This window comes from Nycticebus coucang, chromosome 6, assembly GCF_027406575.1.
Source record: "Nycticebus coucang isolate mNycCou1 chromosome 6, mNycCou1.pri, whole genome shotgun sequence".
NCBI lineage: Eukaryota > Metazoa > Chordata > Mammalia > Primates > Lorisidae > Nycticebus > Nycticebus coucang.
In genome coordinates, this window is record NC_069785.1 from 101,423,752 (window position 1) to 101,446,005 (window position 22,254).

General features: G+C 36.8%; 2 protein-coding genes across 5 annotated transcripts in view; one reads left to right on the forward strand and one right to left on the reverse strand.

The window, feature by feature from the left end:
- ADAMTSL3 (ADAMTS like 3) overlaps nucleotides 1–22,254 on the forward strand; it is a 406,539-nt gene that overhangs the window by 130,999 nt on the left and 253,286 nt on the right. For all 4 annotated transcript variants that reach the window (XM_053593613.1, XM_053593612.1, XM_053593614.1 and 1 more), the window contains exon 5: nucleotides 20,503–20,548. In XM_053593613.1, the coding sequence (XP_053449588.1) occupies nucleotides 20,503–20,548 (46 nt within the window). The remainder of the gene's footprint in view (nucleotides 1–20,502; nucleotides 20,549–22,254) is intronic.
- On the reverse strand, nucleotides 8,520–12,559 carry LOC128587464 (pyridoxal-dependent decarboxylase domain-containing protein 1-like). The gene is given in 2 exon segments (XM_053593616.1): nucleotides 8,520–10,283; nucleotides 10,286–12,559. Coding segments are annotated over 2 exon segments (2,370 nt in total). The 5' UTR covers nucleotides 12,414–12,559; the 3' UTR covers nucleotides 8,520–10,041.

The window sequence follows — 22,254 nt, forward strand, 5'->3', positions numbered from 1 at the left end:
CTGTCTTCCACTTGCTTCAAAGGCAGACTTCTTTATGCACAGTGAATAGTGTATTTGTGTACTGTCCCTTCATCCAGTTGTGCTTACTTTATGTATAATGAAAGTTACTGGAAGTTTCTGGCCTGTGTATATCATCTTTGAATTTCCAGGTAATACAGAGTTATTCACTTATTAATATACACTATTAGTCATTTCACTGGGGATTTACAAGAGGAAAGTTCAATATAGATACTTGGGTATCATTCTTTTCTTTTTTTTTTTTCTTAATGTTTTTCTATGAAATCTTTACCTCTGGTAATTTGGAAATTATTGTACATATGACCTGTTCATTTTATTTATGATTAAGTTTATATTTGAAAATCATATTTTAATAATTATTTTCTAACAATCACTACCAAACATGGTTTCTTTTGATTTCTCCTTATGTACGATGATAAGTATTTTATAATTTTCTTTTTTATTACCATTTTTTCGGTTTGTTATTAGAATTTTAGATTTTATCCTTAGTTTATTGGCAAAGTTATTTCCCTTTATATCTTTTCTTTCATAGTCATATTTCAAACCACTGTTGAAACTTAACTGTGTGTGTATATATATTATTTCAGGGCTCATTGTTAGTCTTTTTAGTTATTCATGTTGAATCATAGATTTTTTGGCAGGGATATGTTTTGAGCTGTGCTTCTGGAATTTTAATGTGCATATGAATCACCTAGGGATCTTGTTAAAATATAAATTTTGATTCAGTAGATCTGGAGTGAAGCCCAAGAACTTTCATTTCTAAGAGATTCCCAGGTGATGGCAATGCTCCCTGTCTATGGAGCACACATTAAATATCAAGCCTTTATAAACTTCTTAATTTCAAGAAAAAAATTGTGACTGTTATACTTTATATGTTGCTTTATACCTTAAAATGGCTTTCTCTTGCCTTCACACGTAAACAGTGAGTGGTTTATTTGGGTATAAAATTCCTTAGACACAACCTTTTCCTTTTAAGACTCGGGAGTTCCTTTTCCAAAAAGTTTGGTATACAGTGTTGCTTGTAGACCTCTCTGCCATCTTAATTTTTGTTCTTTCATAGAGAAACTATTTTCCAGATAGCCTGGGTGCCCATAGGATTCTTTCTTTTCCTACAGTTCAAGAGTTTTACAAGGCTATATCTATTTTAACAGTCTCATTTTATTTATTTTTCACTGGCACATTATGGCCAATTTTGTTGTTCAGATGTAGATCCTTATTTTTGGTGGGAAAAATTTTCTTCTATTGTATCATTCACTGTTGATTCTTGCTTACTTTTTTATCCTCTTCTTCATGAACACTACGTATTTCCGTCTGCTTTCCACTTTTATCATGTTCTGTTCAATTACTTTCATTCTTTCTTTCCTTCTGTGTATTTGGGAATAATATTCGAGCTCCTTGACACTTGAATTTTTTTTCACAATCTGTTGACTTCTACTGAAGTTTTAAAATGCTTCCATGACATTGTTACCTTACATTCTTTACTTCACTTGAACCTGCTCTTTCTTTGTGTTTATTGTCTTAATTAATCATCTACATCTTATCTAGTATTCCTTTTTATCCTTCTTAGTGTGATGGCTTACACTAAATAAATGAAATAAACACTCTGACAAAAGTATTAATAAGATTCTCACTTATTCAAGACCATGCTCCTTTAAAAAGCATATTTTGACTCTTTGGTCTAACTTTGATAGTCCTCTTTTGTGTTTCCTTGCATCTATTATGGTACTATAATTGTTGTCAAAATAAGACCCCTATTAGAGAAGGAACAATGACTTCATCACTCCAAGATATGACAGGGTATCTAACCTGTGATTAGGACCCAAATAATTTGTTGAAGGAGTAAATAAGCAAATGTGTGCTTATATTGCCTTGTATCTTTTGTCAATGCTCTTCTTTCTATCTCAAGCATCCTTTTCTCATTTTTCTGGTTAACATATGGTTGACCATAGAAATTCCTTTGAATCTCCATGTCTCCCTTTAAGCATTCCTTGACAGTTCTCACCCTTCACTATAATAGGTGCAACTATCATGTGTTTCCATAGGATCTTCTGAATACTTTTGTCAGAGTGTTTATTTCAAAGTGTTGTTTTGTTTTTTTATTTCCACATTGAGACAAAATTTTAGATGGCATAGATTGTCTTTCAACTCTTTATTCTGTGCCCAACATTATTACTGACGTATAGTATAGATTAAATGAACTTTATTGCATAAATAAGTAGAAAAATGAATTAATAAATCCCTGAATCAATTAAAATAATCCTTCTTGACTATTGCATGGATCTGGGGGATAGGTATGGATGGATAATTCTATGAAGAATATTGAAAGTTATTTTGGGGAATATGGACATTTTATAATATTTTTAGAAACTTTAAAATATTCTTCCAAATTATATACATCTATATAGTTTAAAGAGCCAAATGACTCATGTAAGCTTGAGGTGAAAATCACATTTTTTTTTTATTTTCTTCCTTCCATTTCTTCAATCCCCAGGGACAACTACTATTAACCTTTTTACTTGATTATTTATTATAAATTTCTTAATAACATGTTTATATTGCTACTTTTTGTTGTTCAGTTGTAGTTATTATTTATTGGATTCACATTATGGAAGATGGAGATTTAGCAACGTTTCTCATTTCTTATTCCTCCTTCTTCTTTTCTCTTTCTCCTTCCCTTTTCCCTGATCCCTCACATCTCCTCCCTCTCTGCCAATCATCTACCCCAAAGTTATGTGTAACTTTGGCTGAGCCAATATTTAGTGTTTAAATTATTATGACTATGCCTTTGTGCTATCCACAAATGAGTCATGTGATATACTATAATTACTTTTCCTTTCTGGGGTATTTTTTCACTAGAGTCAGTAATTATCTTGAGTTTTTTGTTAGCTTGTTTTCTTAGTTTTCTTGATGCATATCACTAATTCAGAAAAGCTCATTATTCTTATTTTCCCTTCACTATTTCATTCACTTTGATCTTCCTTCAGACCCCTTTCCTGATGAATTCGTAAAAGCCGTAGCTGAGCTTGTTGCTGTCTAGCAAGGAGTTCAGGAGGCATCCTAGAATCTCATCTTTTTGTTATTCTGGGAGTGTCATTTATCTCTCTTCTGTGTTAGATCTCTTTTTTTTTTTTTTCATCACTTCTTTACCTTTTCCCTCATTTTAGTGAATCATTCTCTAGAAGCTTCCTAGATATCTGAAAGTATTTTTATTTTCTCTTCAAAAGTGAATTATTTTTCCTTCTATGTGATTATGTAGAAATGATTTTCCCTCAAAAATTTGAAGGCAATGTTATACCACTTTCTAAAATCAAGTGCTGTTCTCCATAATGGTTGTACTAATTTAGTTTTGGTCATAAAGGGAAGGAAGTCTTCTAATTTTGACAACATGGACGAAATTAGGACACATTATGTTAAGTGAAATAGGAACCAGAGAAAGACAAATACCACATGATCTCACTCCTGGGTGGAGGCTAAAAAAATTGATCTTGTTGAAGCAGTTGGGAAAGGGGTGTGGGAAGATGTTGGTTGAAGGATAAGAGGACTAAAGTCAAGATCTACTGTGCAAGTTGGTGACTCCAGTTAGTAACAATATGTTGTATTCTTGAAAAATACTAAGAGAGTGGATGTTAAGTGTTCTCACCACAAAAATGATAACTAGTGAGATAATGTATTAATATATGTTAATTAGATTGATTTAGTCATTTCACAATGCACATATACTACAAAATATCATATATATGATAAATGTATAAAATTTTATCTGTCATTTTAAAAATTTAAAAAGAATAGAGTGGGAGGAATCAGTTTACTTGATGTGGAGACTCACATAGCTACAGTGGGGAAAACAGTGGAGTTGGCAGAGGGATGAACTCAGAAATCAATGGGAGAAGATATTTGTAAACAACCTGTCTGGCAAAGGACTAGTATCTGTATTAAGAACTCAAATATAAACACTTAAAAATGATCTAATTAGAAAATGAACAAAAGACATGAACTGATATTTAGCAAAGATAATACACAGATAGCAAAAAAACACATAAGAAGATATTCAACACTACTAGCCATTAAGGAAATTCAGATTAGGGCCACCATGAAATATCATTATACACCTATCAGAATAGCTAAAAACAAACAAGTTCTTGTCATGAAATGCTGGAAGGATGTAGAGAAACTGTATTACTCATATATTGGTGATAGGAATAAAAAATGACATAGCCATTCTGGAGAACAATCAGTTTCTTAAAAAAAAAAAAAAAAAGCATTCAGATACAGTACAACTTAGCAGTTGTGCTCTTGGGCACTTATGTCATAGCAATAGAGACAAGTTCACATAAAAAAACCATATACAAATATATAAAGCAGCTTTACTTACAATAGCTAAAAATGGAAACAACACAGATACCCTTCAGTGGATTAACGGATAAACAGACCGTGGTGTGTACATAACATGGAACTCTGCACGGCGGTAACAGGACACAAAACATTGCTACATGCAGCGACCATGAAGAATCTCTAAGGGATTATGATGATGTTAAAAAAAAAAAATAACAAGCAAAGACAATCTCCAAAAGTTGTATACCATGATTCCATCTACAAAATAGATCCTTGAAATGACAAAAATAGAAATGGAAACCATATTAGTAGTTGCTGGTGTTCAGGAGGAACTGGGGTTGGAGGCAAGGATGTGAAAGGTAACTTGTGGGATCCTGGTGGTGATGTACACGTTCTGTGCATTACCGTGTTATATCAGTATCCTGCTTGTTTTATTGTACTAGAATGTTGCAAGATGTTACCACTGAGGGAAACCGGGTAAAGGATATGTGGCATCTCTTTTCATTATTTCTTACAAATGCATGTGATTTACAATTATTTTTAAATAAAAGATTTAACTTGATTTACAAAAATACTAGATCTTCCAGTTAAAATAGGACATACTTTTTTTTTATGGTAGAGACAGAGTCTCAGTTTATCACCCTCAGTAGAGTGCTGTGGCATCACAACTCACAGCAACCTCCAACTCCTGGGCTTAGGCAATTCTCTTGCCTCAGCCTCCTGAGTAGCTGGGACTACAGGCACCTGCCACAAGGCCCAGCTATTTTTTTTGTTGCAGTTTGGCTGGGGCTGGGTTTGAACCCGCCACCCTCAGTATATGGGGCCAGTGCCTAACCCACTGAGGCACAGACGCTGCCCAGGACATACATTTTTTTAAAGTAAATTTGAACTATATGTTCAAATTTAACAGAAATTAAGGGAAATCCACAGAGGAAAATGAATACCAGACCAGTAAGTGTGTAACTGATTCTGTGCCTGTCCTAGGGATGGAGGTGGGATTGGATGGTCTCTAGAACTCAGGATGTTCAGTTTTAATTCCTTCTTAATCACAGGAGATCAAGTCTTGAGTGTCTCTGAGTCACACCATGGGAACTGCAACTCCAATATAAAGGCAGGCCCCCTCAGGTGCATGCACTTACTAAATAGATGAACTAGGGGAAGAAGCACAGGGAATTTAAATATCTTGGTCTTAATTTTGAATGGGAAAAAAAGTCATTTTGAAACAATGGACCTATTCTCTTAAGAGTTTGAGATGAGCATGTATTGGCCTATCTGTATTATATATAATAAGCTGGATGCATCTATCCCACATGATCCTGGGAGCTTTGAGGTGAGAAATTCATGTGAAAAGTTGTCTTATAACCTCTGATAGCTCTGATGTTAACCAGCAGTTGTGAGAGATCTGGAGACACTGGTCACCAGGCTACCAAGCCAACAGCATGGGATCCTATCACTAGGTCCCTGCTTTGGGGAGTGCACAATCCTAAACACTGGACACACAAGGAGATACTGGCCACGTGTAAGCACCTGCAAGCACAGAATTGATGATTTAAGGAAGAAAAGTCTACAGTCTTGTCTATTGTTGCAAGCACAGCATTTCATAAAATGAACACTTACTTGCAAAGAAAATCTTAGCAAACTAGGAATGAGTGCTCTTATAATGTATGGAAAGTGGCATCTTTTTAGTAAAATGTCACTGCATTTTTTTTAGCATTAAGTGGGAGATAAGAATGCTTCCTGTCATCGTTTACATTCATTATTGCACATGAGGCCCTAATCAATGCTGTCAGGCTAGAAAAAAAAGTACGAAGTAGAAGAATTAGAAAGGAAGACTTGACTCTCAATATTCACAGCCAAATTAACTGTGTACATAGAAAATCCAAGAATCCCTATACCTTAAATACCAGTACTAATAAGAGTTCATTGACGATTACTTGAAGCAAGATTAATGTACAAACAATAACTGCACTCTTCTTACACAGTAGCAAAAAATAATTGGAAAAAAGATTTCCAAAAGTTACCACTAAAACTATGTATGGTACCCTGAAATAAATTCAAGAAAAAATGTACAAAACCTGTATGAAAGATTTGAACACACACATAACTGAATGGAGAGATATAATATGCTCATAAATAGGAAGTTGCAATATTGTAAACATACAAATTTCTTTAGTAGTCTTTAAGCATAATTCCAATTCTAGGTATTATATGTAAATGCAAAGGTAAGAAAAACCATTTTAAAAAATAAGAAAATATCTTATAGCCATCTAACCTTTGATAAACCAAACAAAAGCATACACTGGGGACAAGATTCCCTATTTAAAATGGTACTGGCAAAACTGGATAACCAAATGAAAAGACTGAAACTGGACCCACACCTCTCACCACTTACCAAAATGAACTCAAGATGAATAAAAGATTTAAATTTAAGGCATGAAACAATAAAAATCCTTGAAGAATGTATGGGTAAAACCCTTGAAGATATTGGCGTGGGGAAATATTTTATGAAGAAGACTTCAGTGGCAATTGCAAAAACAACCAAAATAAACAAATGAGACTTAATTAAACTGAAAAGTTTTGGCACAGCTATGGACACAACAATTAAAGTGAATAGACAACCTTCAGAATGGGAAAAAATATTTGCATATTACAAATCTAGCAAAGGCTTGATAAGTGGGAACTATAGAGAACTCTAATTAATCGACAAAAAAAAAAAAAAAGAGCTAACAGTCCCATCTCTCACTGGGCAAGAGACATGAACAGAACTTTCTTTGAGGAAGACAGATGAATGGCTAACAAACATGAAAAAATGTTCATCGTCCCTAATGATCAGAGAAATGCAAATCAAAACTATCCTCACATATCACCTAACCCAGTAAGATTAGCCCACATCACAAAGTCCCAAAGCTGCAGATGCTGGTGGGGGTGTGGAGAGAAGGAACACTTTTATACTGTTGGTGGGATTGCAAACTCATATAGCCTCTTTGGAAAGAAGTATGGAGAATCCTTAAAGAACTCAAATTAGGTTTCCCATTTGATCCTGCAATCCCACTACTAGGCTTCTACCCAGAAGAAAAGAAAGCATTTTATCATAAGGACATTTGCACTAGATTGTTTATTGTAGCTCAATTTACAATCTCCAAGATGTGAAAGCAAACTAAATGCCCATCAACCCAGGAATGGATTTACAAGCTGTGGTATATAGATACTATGGAATACTAGTTAGCGGTTAAAAAGATGGAGACTTCACATCTGTAATATTAACCTGGATGGAGTTGAAACATTCTTCTTAGTAAAGTATCACTAGAATAGAAAAGCACATATCCAATGTACTCAATACTATATGAAGCCAGTAGATGAACTAATACACACCTACATAGGAGTAAAATTCATTTCAGTTCAAGTTGGGAGGAGGGGGAACAAAGGAAGAGGAAAAGGGAATAAGGGAGGGATTGGGTGCTCCCACTTAATGGATACAATGTAGGGGTATATGGCATACCTCTTTGGTGCAGGACCCAACTACAAGAGGGACTCTAACAAATTCAAATATTGTGGCCTGGTTGTTTGTAGCCTCACATTGGCCTGAAATTAAAAAAAAAAAAAAAAAAAGAAAGAAAATAGGGGACTTCCTTGGACAGTAAAATTTTTTCATTTAACATAATAGTGACATGGACATGAAATGTAGCAAAATCAGGAGTCCAGAAACAGAAATATGCTTATGTGGGAGTTTGAGATATATTGTAAATGCTGTTATAAATTAGTGGAGGCGAGATAGATATTAGTACATGGGGCTCAGCTACAGTCATTGATATGCAAAGGAAAAATATTAGAACATGTCGATCTATATAAAGAATAAATTCCAAGTGGATTAAAGTCTGTTCATAAAAAAGCAGTGTTTGAAGGCATTTAGAAAAAATATATACAAGAATATCTTTATGATTTCCAGATGGTGAAATATTTCTTAACTGAAATACAAAGAGTACAAGTTATAAAGGAAAATATTGATAAATTTAAGTACAATAAAGAAACACTTCTGTATAATAAAAATATGCCATAAACCTAACAAAGAAACAAAGTATAGAGCAGCAGAAAATCTTGACAATGAATATAACCAATAAAGGACTAGTATTTGAAATATTTTCATAACTTCTTTTTTTTTTTTTTTTTTGCAATTTTAAGAACCTTTATTGAAATCAACATTCAAATAGAATCTCAAGGGTGAAATGTTTCAGCAAAACCAATTTAACAATTCCAAATATATATAAAAACATTTAAAAATTAATCTTGTTAAAGGTGATAATTTACTCCTCCCCCATTTTATCTGTTATTCTTCATTGCACCAAATAAACAGGGAAGACTTAGTTTAATCTTAAAAAAAGGAAAACTGCATTTTGACAAGTGTCAAATGTCAAAAATCACATCACATCAGAATGTAATTAGAGGCTAAATGTGGTATAACTAAGGCTTCCAATACTACAGGTCCACATACCCAATATGAATTCCCACCATTTTAAGATGTCTCCTAGCTTGACTTTGTTGGACTAAAAACGGTATAGGGGCCATTACTTAGGATAAACGAAGTGATGCTGTACTTTGAAAAAGAAATGGACAATAATAACTTTACTAATGATAATTTGAGCAAGTCTCCTGGCTTGATCAGCCTAAGATCAATTACTCTTCTGGTTCTTGTGTCTGAGTTGGGCCCAAGGGCTGAACTGCCAGTGCAGCAGAGGCTACAGAAGCTTCATTCAATGTGGGAACAGGTCAAAGGCATATTTTGTAACTTAAACCTAACTAGGTGCTACACAGCACATTTAAGAGTAGGCTCTTGAGGGTAGCATCTATCAGGTTCTTAGATATTAAACAGAGAAATGAGCACTGTCCTTGTGTGCCAATTTAAAAGCTTTACCAGTATTTAAAAATATACATATATATGGTCAGGAAGAAGACGTTACAGTTACTCTTAATAGAGGATTCCTTAAATTTGTTTACAAACAGTATATAAAGGGAGAAATGGATTGTGGCAGAGGACTGTCCGGGACAGAAGCCCTGCCACAGCTCAAGTGGACACAGTCCTTACTTAAGTCTCCAAGAAGAGCAGCAGCTAGGGGTGGCAGGAGAGAACTTCTGACACTCTTATTTACAATCCCATGGAAACCCATTCTCCTTTAAGCTGAACAGTCCAATTGTATACTGCACCTAGGTCATACTAAAGACCAACTAAAACATGTGGCAAAGAATGCTGTAGTGCGCTATAGTGCCTCTGCAGAAGTACAGCAGAGAACCCAGAGAGTTCTAACAAAAGCTGTTTTACCAAAAAGTTAACTATGTGTATTCATTACGCTTATGTTTAGAAAGATAAAAGCAAGGGTTTCAAGTGGCAGGCACTTGAAATTCTGAGTGTTCTTTGTAAATATAAAGTGTTTGTGGTAATTTAGGAAAAAGATGGTATTACTACAGTTGAGTAGGACGGAAACAACAGGTATTAGTTGATCTACATACACATAAAATTAGACAAAATGATAGCCTTCCTAGAAAGCCTGGCTTTCAGGCACATATTTGTGCAAGTCTCAGTTAAGCACAAATAACAGTAATTTATATTGTATTAGGATGTGGCACAGTTCACATTTTCAATACAATTTCATCTTCCTGAAACAACATTCAGTACAGTCTCAAACCAAACACTGAATTTTATCTTAAGTTCTCCGGTTCTTCTACCTGTGGGGGGTCATCTTCTGGGTGCTGGGCCTTCTTCTGGAGGGCCTCAGTCTTGTCAGCCTTCTGTGGGGTGGGAGCTCCTGGGTGTCCCTCAGGTCTGCTGGACTCGAGGATGTTGTGCTCTGGCCCACTGGACAGGTGCTCGGCCTTTTCTAAGTCTTCAATGTGACTGACTGAGCTGGTCTCACTCAAAGCATCTGAACCTCTCAGGGAATTTTAAAAGGCTTTTGGCCTGGGAGTCTCTGTTTAGGGCGACTGCCTGAGGGGGTTGGAGGTGGCGTTACTCCCGAACCTTGTGCTTTGTAGACATATATGGGTTCTGTGGATTCCAGAGAGCCTTCTGTTAAGTTAAAAGTTCTTCCTTTCTGTAAAGCTTGTACTGGAGAAAACCAATTCAGCACAGAGCCTACCACGGGTATCTGCCGTAACACTCCCTCTTCCAGAAGCCGTTCCTCATTTGCCTTCTGCAGTTCAACCTGAGCTTCCTGAATTCCTTTCCGAACGACTTCGGTCATGTTTTCTAGGAGCCTTGAGTTTTCCTCAATTTCCCGGGCTGTGACTACAATGGTCTCCACAAGTTCAGAAATGTCTATGTCCTCACTCGTCATACCAATGTAAAGACAACTCTTCATACTTTTATATTCAGGGCCCATTTTGAATGTAAGGTCAGATTCCAATTCATTTAACTTTTTCAGGAGTCCAGCATGGATCTTTTCCCCTTCAGGATCTGATTTCAAACTGTTCTTATCATCATTAGCATGTTCATACCTGACAACCCCTATTCCAGGCCAGTTAGGGTCATCAACATGTAAGAGACCTGCTGTTCCTTCCACTTCCTGTTTAAACTCCTCTCACAGCTGCAGTGTACAGCTCAGAACCGGCAGCTTGCTCTGTATGTAGGCTACCAGCTGATCCACATCCTCTGCCCGGGTTCCTAAAACTGCTGCTGTCGTCAAAGGGCTGAACCGCACACATGTTCCCTCCACTTCCAGATCCATGACAGTGAGGCCACTCAAAGGCACCAGCTGTTTCAGCTGTTCTCCCAGCCAGCGATTCAGCGCATCACAAGAGTGTCTCTCCTGGCTGACTGTTGAAGGTGCCACGTTGAGTGCTGAGACAGCTTTAAATGCTGGATCTGACACTGAGCCTGTTAACTCCTGGAAAAATCTGAACACCACTACTGGAGAGCTGAGTTCATCTTCCACTAGGATTTTGATGTGGTTCACTTTCTTCAAACTTTCCTGCAATCGTTGACTCAGTTGGCAAGCATGCTTTATCCTCTCCACAATCCCATCAAGTCCCAAGTATTGTAAAGATAACCACAGTGGCAGGGCACGAAGTTTGTCTGCTGGCTTATTTGACGTAAGACCGGCAACTAAAGTCAAGGCAGGATCATCATGTTTATAGAGTGTCACTGCAGGAACAGCTGGCAAACCCAGCCACGGGCCAGGAGTCAGTGTCCTGCTATCACATTTGGTTGCAGCCAGCACTGATGAGGTGACATAACCTAGAGCCAATGTTGCCAGATTCACACCCTCCACGTGAAGCCATATGCCATACTGCTCACAGAGTTCTTTCAATCGCCCGATCTTGTCTGTGTGTCCTACTGCTGCAGTTCCAGCATTTGCGACAAGCAACAGGGGCAGTCTTCCTCGTTCTATGTCATCTTTAATCAGTTTCTCCAGGAATGCCACATCCATCTGATGCTGGGATCCAAACATAGTGTTACAGGGCACACGACAGAAGCAGGGGAAGGGCAAGCCAAGCTGATTACAAAGGTACTGGCCCAGGCCAGGTCTAGCAGCAGCACTAAGATATATTACAGGTTTTTTGTTATATAACACGTTGAATCCTTCCACTACAAAGTCTTCATAACGAGAATGAATGGCAAGCCTACAGATCTTCGCAAGTCCTTCTCTTTCTTCTTCATGGAAATAAGCACAGCCATTTTCATACCTGAAAATTCTGCATAGCCATAAGGTAGTATCTGAAAGTATCCTAGTGGTAAGTTTTCTCAGCTTCTCTTTGTCCAGAGTTGAAATATAAGCTCCCAAACTATGCCCCAACAAAGCCATGTGACCTTGTTCTCCAATACTCTGGGCTCGGGCACTTTGGGGTTCCTCATCTTCATCTCCATGCATCAGATTCTGAACTAGCTGGAGGATGCTCACCATATCTTGTCCACTGCCCTGGAGTGGTCCTGGAATATCCCCTGATTTGACCTTCTTTCCATTTGCTTCCTCTGTTCTTCTCTGACTGTCCTCTAGCATCTTCATTGCCTCCTTCAAGTTTTTTCCCATTTCAGCTAATGTAGGATCTGCTATCTTCTCCAGGGACGTGTCCATGGTTGAGGCGGGTGGCGGAGTCCGATGGTGGCCTGGCTGTCCTAGGCACTACTTCCGCCTCCCGCGCCCCGCCGCGGTTTCCACGCTGGCAGCGCAGACTTCCCCCGCGCCCGCGGCCGGCGGGGCGGAGAAGAGGAGGAGCAGTCCTGAAATATTTTCATAACTTCTACATAACAACAAAATAAAAGGAAAAAATCTAGTAGAAAAATGAGGAAAGAATATAAATAAATTCACAGAGGGAGAACCCGCATAGCCAATACAATTGAAAATATTAACTTTACTAAAAATAAATGCAAATGGGTGGCGCCTGTGGCTCGAAGGAGTAGGGTGCTGGCCCCATATGCCAGAGATGGCGGGTTCAAACCCAGCCCCGGCCAAAAACTGCATAAAAAATAAATAAAATAAATAAATAAATGCAAAAGAATATAAAGTGAGATATTTCACATTTTCAGATTGGAAAAACATTTAAAAGTTTAATGCACTCTTTCTTGCTGAGGGGCACACTCTAACTGTATGAAAGCTGTTCACGTAACCAAAACATATGTACCTTCTTCCCTGATATTCTGAAGTAAAAAAATTTTTTAAATGCCAAATATTGACATAGATGTAAAATAGAAATTTCCTGCTCTAGTAATGAGGCTTATAATGGGATGTCTACTTTAGAGAGCAATTTGTCAATACCTGGGAGCAGTGATACTATAAATGCCCACAATGGACATACGTTCCAGAGAAATGTGTGCAGTGTGCCAAAAGTGACATTACAAGATTGCTCATTGTAGAAGTGTGAGTATAGTTCAAAATTTGGACCCCAGAGGGAGGGTGATTACTCCTGAAGTGCATCTTACAAGGGTATATGTGAAACTTAGTAAATGTGGAATGTAAATGTCTTAGCACAATAACTAAGAAAATGCCAGGAAGGCTATGTTAACCAGTGTGATGAAAATGTGTCAAACAGTCTATGAAACCAGGGTATGGTGCCCCGTGATCACATTAATGTACAAAGCTATGATTTAATAAAAAAAAAAAAATTTGGACCCAACCCAAATCTTTATCAAATTTAGGAAAATTGACCAAAGTAAAATAAAAAGAATTGAGAAATAAATTGGGGTGCATTTATAAATTGGATTACTAAGGGTATTTTCAAAAAGAATGTTCAGATGAAATCACGCTAAAAAAAAAAATCATGCTGCAGGGGTTTATGAGCAGCATGCTGCCATTTTTTCAGTCACCACACCCATTTCTGAACTAGGATTTGCTTAATTTTTTCATTTCTTAGTATTTACAAATTTTTATTTAGTCTACTTTTGGACAGATCTTAGCCTGGATTCTGAAATTTGCTTTTAGACTGGCGAATCTCCAAACTTTCCCATTCCCTGAACACATCTAATTTGAACAAATATCTGAGACTAGAAAACATCCCGTGTAAGTGAGAGAATAACGTGTTCTGTGGTGTTTGCAATAGGATGAGGGTTCATTTCCCCCTTGTTTCATGACTAAGAAATAGGGACAGTAACATCACGTTTTGCATAAAAATGAAATTAGATTAATTCCAAAGAAGGGCAGTAGGTCCTTTAGTAATTCACTCATTCACATGCCCCACTTTTACACGGCCAGAAACCTTAATAAACGTTAATCGTTCCTGACCCACTTCCATATTAAGAACTTTCACTGTCATTTGAGAAGTACTCTGAGATTTTTTAAAAGGAAACCTACTTCCCTTGGAAAGCCTATCAAGTCTCTTTATCCTAGAACAGCCTTAGAGTATTATTAAGTCTTCATAAATATTGAATGCTTGTGGTCAGTTTTTCTTGGAAGAAGAATGTGGAGCTATCAAACCAAACTAAAAGCCATGTCAAAGGTTTAGAAAGCATTTTAGTGCTTTCTTTTTTATCATGTGCACCTTTAAATTCAGGATGTAGGGAAGGGAATAAATGTAGCTATTTTACTCATTCGTTTCTTTGCAGATAAAATTATTTCAGAATTTGATTACTTTAAATACTTAGTTCTTTTGTGGTGAAAACCAGCCAGAATGTTTCTTTCTCTTGCAGAAATTTGGAACGTGATATTCTAGTTAAGTGCCAACCATAGGAAACAGAGGTTTAAGTTAACTACTATTTTCAAAATTAATATATTTTTATTCTTCAAAACACATACTTCTCAGTCTTTATGACACTAGTAAATTATATTGCTATAAACTCCAGGGAAATTTTATTAATGTTTTAGTGTATCCTCATGTGGAGTAACATATGTTTTTTATGCATTCATAGATTTATGACTTCAAAAATCTTTAATTTCAGGGTGTTATGAATGTTGTAATGGGTAGAAAATGCATAATTGTGAAATGATGTTCTTGAATTTTCATATACTCATGATAACCATTAGCTCTTGCATATACTAATTAGAATGAAATTAAAAACTGGTAAGTAATATTTCTGCAGCTCAGTTGTGTTGGACCAAAGATATTGTTTCTAGAATAAGTTGGCGGGTTCCTGCTTGGGGAACTGGGACTCTAATGTCCTTAACTTTAAAATAACTTGCATTTCATTTTATGCCTACTTCGTGAAGTACTTGTTCATTTTCATACTAAATTTAACCAAAGCATGCCACATCCGTAAAGGCCAGTGAGTGGGCTTCCTGTGTGTCAGATTTGGGCAAAGTGAAGTAGAATGTTAAAAATGGCAGTGAGATGGTTAGGTTAAAAGAGACCCTCACTGCTGACTTGTGAGGAAATTGAGATCCTCTCTCTGCACCTTTATATCCGTATCTTGATACACAGCAGGTTCACGATAAGATGGGGCTGATGGAGAAGTGAGTCTAAAATATAATGTGTTATATTTTGAGAATTCATGAAATAAAATGCCCTTTTTTCCATATCACTTTGCTGCTATTGTAATGGGGTTTGTGGTAGAGGCATAGGGGGCTTAGATTTTCAGGCTCAATACTTAAGATGCAAGTTAGTGACTCCTACCTAGACACTTGGCTTATAATTAGGACATAGCAGGTAGCAGTGGTGCATAGACCAATGATATACAGTCTATATTGTGAGCTTGGGACAGAGCTGTAAGATGCCTTTGAGTAATATATTCCTTTCTTACCTTTTAGTTTTAAATTTCTTTTTACAAAAATGTTTTTTATTTAAACATCTAAAATTAAACAATTACTAAAAATGCTCTGAAAAATTATTTTTTAAGTTCTAAAACATTTTTAAAGAAAACATCATTCTTTGTAAATTTCAAGAGTTTTTGTATTCTAGTATTTCTTTAAATGCTAATACTTTCTTAAACTGTGTCCCTCTAATTTGCCTGCCCCTATGAAACAGAATCTAAAGCTTGTTAGGACCATAAGTGAGTATGGTACAAAAAGCTTACTCTATTCACAACTTTCCTCAGTTGGGTATTTCCCACAAAAAGCAGAGTAATTTCAATTATCCTTTCACTTTTTCTATTATTTCTTTTCTTTTAATGACACATAAAAAGCAAAATGAAATAAGTCATGTAAGTGAATGACCTTGTCCGCAGGCAGGGCTGTTTCCTAGCAGAACGGAGTCAGTTCCCTTTGACCAAGAGAAAGATTTCTCCACCCCAACACAGTTGTTCTGCCAGCCCCCTGGTTTAACACTAATATTGTTTCATTAACTCTTTAATAAATTTTGGAATAATATACCTATGAGAAATCAAAAGATGGAAACACTATGTTGCAAAGTATTAAGAAATGGTCAGTCCCTAAAGATGATCTGAGAAGATGTTGTAAATCAACAATAGAGAAGGAGAAATTAATTGTATGTGATATGGGTAGTGGTTTGGAGGGCAGCCATGATGCTGTTCTTTTCACCCCAAAACTTCTTTCTCTAAAAGCCACCTAAATCTAATTAGGGGTTACACCTCCCAGCAAACACAGATGTCAGAAGACCTGGGCTCATGTTGCCTTTGGAACACAAAGTGTAAGGTGAGGATGGTGTGAAATGGTGCAAGATGTAAATTCAGGAAGGTGAGTCTGAGGAACACAAATAATTAAGAGTGAAAATAAAGATTAAAAAGTGTATCATCCCCAATAAAATACAAAATAATCGCTATAGTAAAATAAAATTAGTCTTGTGACTAATTTCTTGTGACTATCTGTAGGAGATTTCTTGTAAGTTCAAGTTCAAATAAAGGAGATGTATATAAGAAAACAATCATAGATGTATCAATAAAGAAATAATCAGTTCAGAATTACAGGCATTTTTAGAACAAGAACAGTAATCAGAATCTTGGTCTGAGAATAATCAGCACCACTATAAATAAAAACTTTGAATATTTCATTCAAAAGGGCTCATCATTTTCAGTACAAATTGATGAAAAGGAGCAGAGAACTAGGTGCGTCATGACTATAACTTAACTTTTATTTCAAATACTAACAAAACAAAGCAACTTTAGGTTTCCAGGAAGAAATACAGAACACATGAGCAAAATAATTAAGTCTAGAGGTCAAAGATCAGCAATGCGTGCTTACAGTTTTCAGGAAAAGGGGTCATATAAAAAGTACTATTAGGACAGTGGGAAGTAGGGTGTAGACCAATGATATACAGTCTATATTGTGAGCCTGGGACAGAGCTATAAGATACTTTTGACTAACATAGCAAGCCATACCTTTCTGTATTGCCTTTCCTATGTGAAACACAAAGCTTCAGTCATGTTCCAATCTCATATCCAGCCAAGAGTTAGCCACTCACATGTGAAAAATGCATATTAGGACTAGCATTTGTTATTCACTACTAGACATATATTCTAAGTATGAACAAAAATGAAAACATAAAGATGTTTAGCAAAGAATGTTTATGGCATATAAAAATAAGCAGAGTCAGGAATCCCACTTCTTGGTATTTACACAAAAGAAATGAAAACTTTATTTAACACAAAACTCATATGTGAATGTTCATGGCATTCTTAAAATAATTAGCAAACACTAAAAACAACTCAAATGTCTAACTGGTGAAAGAATTAATTGTTGTACATACAATTGAAAAGCAGCAAACTACTGATACATGCAATGAGGATGAATTTTATTTATTTATTTATTTTATGTTTTTTTGAGACATAATCTCACTTTGCCACCCTGGGTAGAGTGCCATGGCATCAGCCTACCTCACAGCAACCTCAAACTCCTAGGTTCAAGGAATTCTCCTGTCTCGGCCTCCTGAGTAGTAGCTGAGACTACAGGCACTCACCACCATCCGGACTAATTTTTCTATTTTTAGTAGAGACAGGGCCTTGCTCTTTCTCAGACTGTTCTCGAATTCCTGAGCTCAGGTGATCCTCCCACCTCGGACTCCAAGGCTAAGATAACAGCCATGAGTCATCACACCTGGGCAACAAAGGTGAATTTTAAATATATTATGTTAAAAAGAGTCTCAAAAACTATATGCGTTTGTGATTCCATTTATATGAAATTTTGTAAAAGTCAAAACTGGCAGAAAACTAATCCGTGGTTGTCAGGAACTGAGGATAGTTAAGAGTTTGACTACACAGGGGCACCATGAGGGCATTTGGAGGTGAAGGAAATGTTCCAAATACTGATGTGACAGTGGTTACACAACTGCATGGGTTTGTCAAAACTCATAAAACCACATACACCCCAGAGTGCATTTTGCTGTATTTAAAAAAATGGCCCACATCACAAAATCTCAAAACTGCAGATGCTGGCGTGGATGTGGAGAGAAGGGAACACTTTCACACTGCTGGTGGGACTGCAAACTAGTACAACCTTTCTGGAAGGAAGTATGGAGAAACCTCAAAGCACTCAAGCTAGACCTCCCATTTGATTCTGCAATCCCATTACTGGGCATCTACCCAGAAGGAAAAAAATCCTTTTAACATAAGGACACTTGTACTAGACTGTTTATTGCAGCTCAATTTACAATCGCCAAAATGTGGAAACAGCCTAAATGCCCACCAACCCAGGAATGGAGTAACAAGCTGTGGTATATGTATAGCATGGAATACTATTCAGCCATTAAAAAAAATGGAGACTTTACATCCTTCGTATTAACCTGGATGGACGTGGAAGACATTATTCTTAGTAAAGCATCACAAGAATGGAGAAGCATGAATCCTATGTGCTCAATTTTGATATGAGGACAATTAATGACAATTATGGTTATGGGGGGAAACAGAAAGAGGGAAGGAGGGAGGGGGTGGGGGCTTGGTGTGTGTCACACTTTATGGGGGCAAGACATGATTGCAAGAGGGACTTTACCTAACAATTGCAATCAGTGTAAGCTGGCTTATTGTACCCTCAATGAATCCCCAACAATAAAAAAAAAAAAAAAAAAAAGAAGTGGGGAAAAAAGCTGAGCGTGATATGGAAAAAAAAAATGTAAAAGTAGGGGAAAAAAGAAGCACCTTATCTTTAAAAGGTAATGTCAGCACACCAATGTAAATATATTTAAAAATACTATACACTTAAAAATGCTTAGTATGGTAAATTTTATGTTATGTGCATTTTGCCACAATTTAAAACTTCTTAAATTCTTTTTTTTTTTTTTGGAGATTTACTATATTGGTAGAGTGCTGTGGCATCACAGCTCACAGCAACCTCAAACTCTTCAACCTCAAACTCTTCTCTTGCCTCAGCCTTCCAAGTAGCTGGGACTATAGGCACCTGCTACAGTGCCCGGCTATTTTTGTTGTTGTTTAGCAGGCCTGGGCCAGGTTCAGACCCACCAGACCCAGTGCATGTGGCCAGCACCCTAACCACCGAGCAATGGGCTCCACGCCAAACCTTTTAAATTCTGAACTACTATAATGGACTGTTACCCAATCATTAAAACAAATTTTCCCAAAAAATCATCAGTGAAATGGGAAAATGCTTATATTAGATTAAACAAACACAAAGATGAATTATTAGTATGATTTTTCAACTCTGTAAATAAATCGTGGCAGAAACATTGGAAGATTAAATGCCAAGAAAATAAAATTCTTGGTGATGGGATTTTGGATGAGTGATTTTCTATCTCTGTACTTCTTGGAACATTACTGTTTTTCACTTATTCCTTTTATAATCATTAAAAATAGAATAATCAGAAAGTATATGTGATGAGTTTAAATTTGTAAATCATTTAATACAGATTCATGTTTAAATACTACCACCAAAAAACAATCTCCTCAGATCTACTTTAAAGTCTTCTGTTCCACAGGAATAATTTTTTTTAAACCCTAGATAGTATCTTTCATTCAAGATGATTAGTTAAGCCTGTTTTTATCTTTTCTTGCTCCAAATTTTCCATAGAATCAATAAGAAAAAGATAAAGGGAAAAATATGTAACTCCACTGAAAAATTAGGGAAATTGCCACGAATTGCTCGGATTCCTTTAAGGGGTTTATGTAAAATATAGAGCAGCAGCAGTGGACCGAGGAAGATTCCTACTGTGTGGAATGCTGACGTCCCAAAGGAAAAGTCTGCCTGGAACATGAGTGGGAGAGTCCCAGAGCTGGTGGCTGGACGGGAGGACAGGTTATGTGGTGGTCATCTCTGGAGAATTATCAAACCTACCAGTATTGGCATCCCAAGAAAGCTGCCTCAACACTATTCTGTAGGATCCATTTCAGCCATTCAGTCAATGACTGAAATAAAATGAAAGCATTGCCTCAAGCAAATTTCTAACAGAGAATTAGAGAAGGAGGACAGTGAGCCCAGCTAACTCAGGTGCCTGAGTAAGTTGGAGAGAGAAATTTCCTGGGGAAGACGTGCCACACACGTGCTTCTTTTCCTTCTTCCATATAGAAGAAATACACAGGTGCACACATGATGGGCACACACCACATTTCACATTAATTTCAGTGGTTATATGGACCCTGGGGTAAGAATTGTGTATGACTAATGTTATTATATTAATCAACTAAAGAAGTCACTCTCTGTTTAATATGACACTTCATGAAACTTTTTGGTCCCCTGATCCATGAAAGTTAATTTCTTAGAATTTGAACTTTGAATCGTTGAGGTAATATGTGCTAGTAAAAGTTTAACAGGGAACTAGAACCTTATTTTTTTTTTTTACTTCTTGTATCTTCTATGAAATCATTATTTTCTTTTTTCTTTCTTTTTCCTTTAGGAATTGTGAAGGGCAGAATATTCGGTATAAGACATGCAGCAATCATGTAAGTCCTACAATAAAAATACATAATTCAATATAATATATTCATGTTTTAAGTTATAGTATCACATGCAATGTATACTGTAGTCTCCTTGATACCCTTGTGGAAAATTTGAATATTCCTTTAATTCACAACAGGTTTTATATATCTAATACTTTCCATTTATACTACCATTTTAGGCCATGTCACATTCATGATCTAATTTGGTAAGCATTTAATAATTTCTGGCTTTATAGAAATGATACATAATACCTGCAAGCTCCTTCAAAGGTCAGAATACTGTGATGCCCATTATCTCAATGACCTTTGCAGTGTCTCCAAGCAGATGTGGTAGGATAATTTCTCTTTTGCAAATGAAGGGTCTGAGTCTGAGGGAGGTAAATTTGGTGTTTGAAGGTCACATGGGAAGAGTGCAAACATGAACTGGTCTAGTGCTATTTCTACCACTCAAAACCACACATTCACACCTACTACAAAATGTGTCAAGGAATGCTGTAGTTCACTCACCAGAAAATCACATAGAAGGAAGAATTTATAAACCTTACTCTAATTCCCTATCAATCAACACTAAAAACCAAAATTCAAATATTAACATTTTGCTTTACAAATTTGAAAATATAAAATGAATATTAGAAAGAGCCTATTTTATTTTCCACTCAAAACATTTCCTGAATGTCAGCAAGATGGCAAACTAGGACCCAAAAAGGACCAAAATAACAAATAAGTAACTGCAGTTCAGCTAGATTGACTGCAGGAGAGTAGTGGAAGACAGCAAGGGAATGGCAGAATGTCTGTGGAGCACAGCAACTCAGCACAGCAGCTGGAGAGGAGAGTAAAGCACCTTGCCTCTGCCACACCATCTCCCCTACCAGGATCAGCTCAGAGCCAGAGGGACATCCCCTTAATAGGTGAAAGTTAAGCAGGAGACTTCCAGCAGCCCTCATTTCCACCACACATACCATCTGTCCATGGTACAGGAGAATGCTATGGTCCTCTTAAGGTCCGAGCCTAATTTGGGGAACTTCTTTGAGTCCCATGTATGCATTTCTCCAGAGTAGGACCCCCTATTGTGCATCCCCACCTCCGAAGACCCAAGCTGCTACATCATGGCACTATTTTGCAACTTTAAACTGCTGCTAGAGTGCTCCTGATACTCTGGAGCACAGCATCCCTTCATCCATTAGGCTCTGCTGTCATTCCACCATGCTCACACAGATGGCTGCAACACTGTAATCCTGGCTACTTGGAGCCTAGGCCCAGTAGAGTGGCCATGACTTTGGCACCCAAGCCCATAAAGTACCCTGCCCCTCAAGGAATAGGTGGTCTTGCACAATAGGGAAGCCAAGCCAGTGAAATCAGGAAAAGAATTCATGGTCTGAGTGAGAATATTTTTATGCAAAGATATCAAAATAGGTATTAGCAGCAACCTTGCAGGTGGGGAGAAAATTTGGATTATATATTCAAAGTGCTGAAAGAAAAAAAATGTCAGCCAAGAATACCATATCCACCAAAATTATTCTTCAGAAATGAAGAAAAAACAGTCTTTCTCAGACAAGCAAAAGCTGTGGGAATTCAACACCATTAGATTAGCCTTATAAGAATGCTTAAGGGAATGGTGTAACTGGAAGCAAAAGGATAATAATTGGTATCATGAAAACATGTGAACTTGTAAGACTCACTAGTAGAAGTAAACTCATAATGAAACTCAG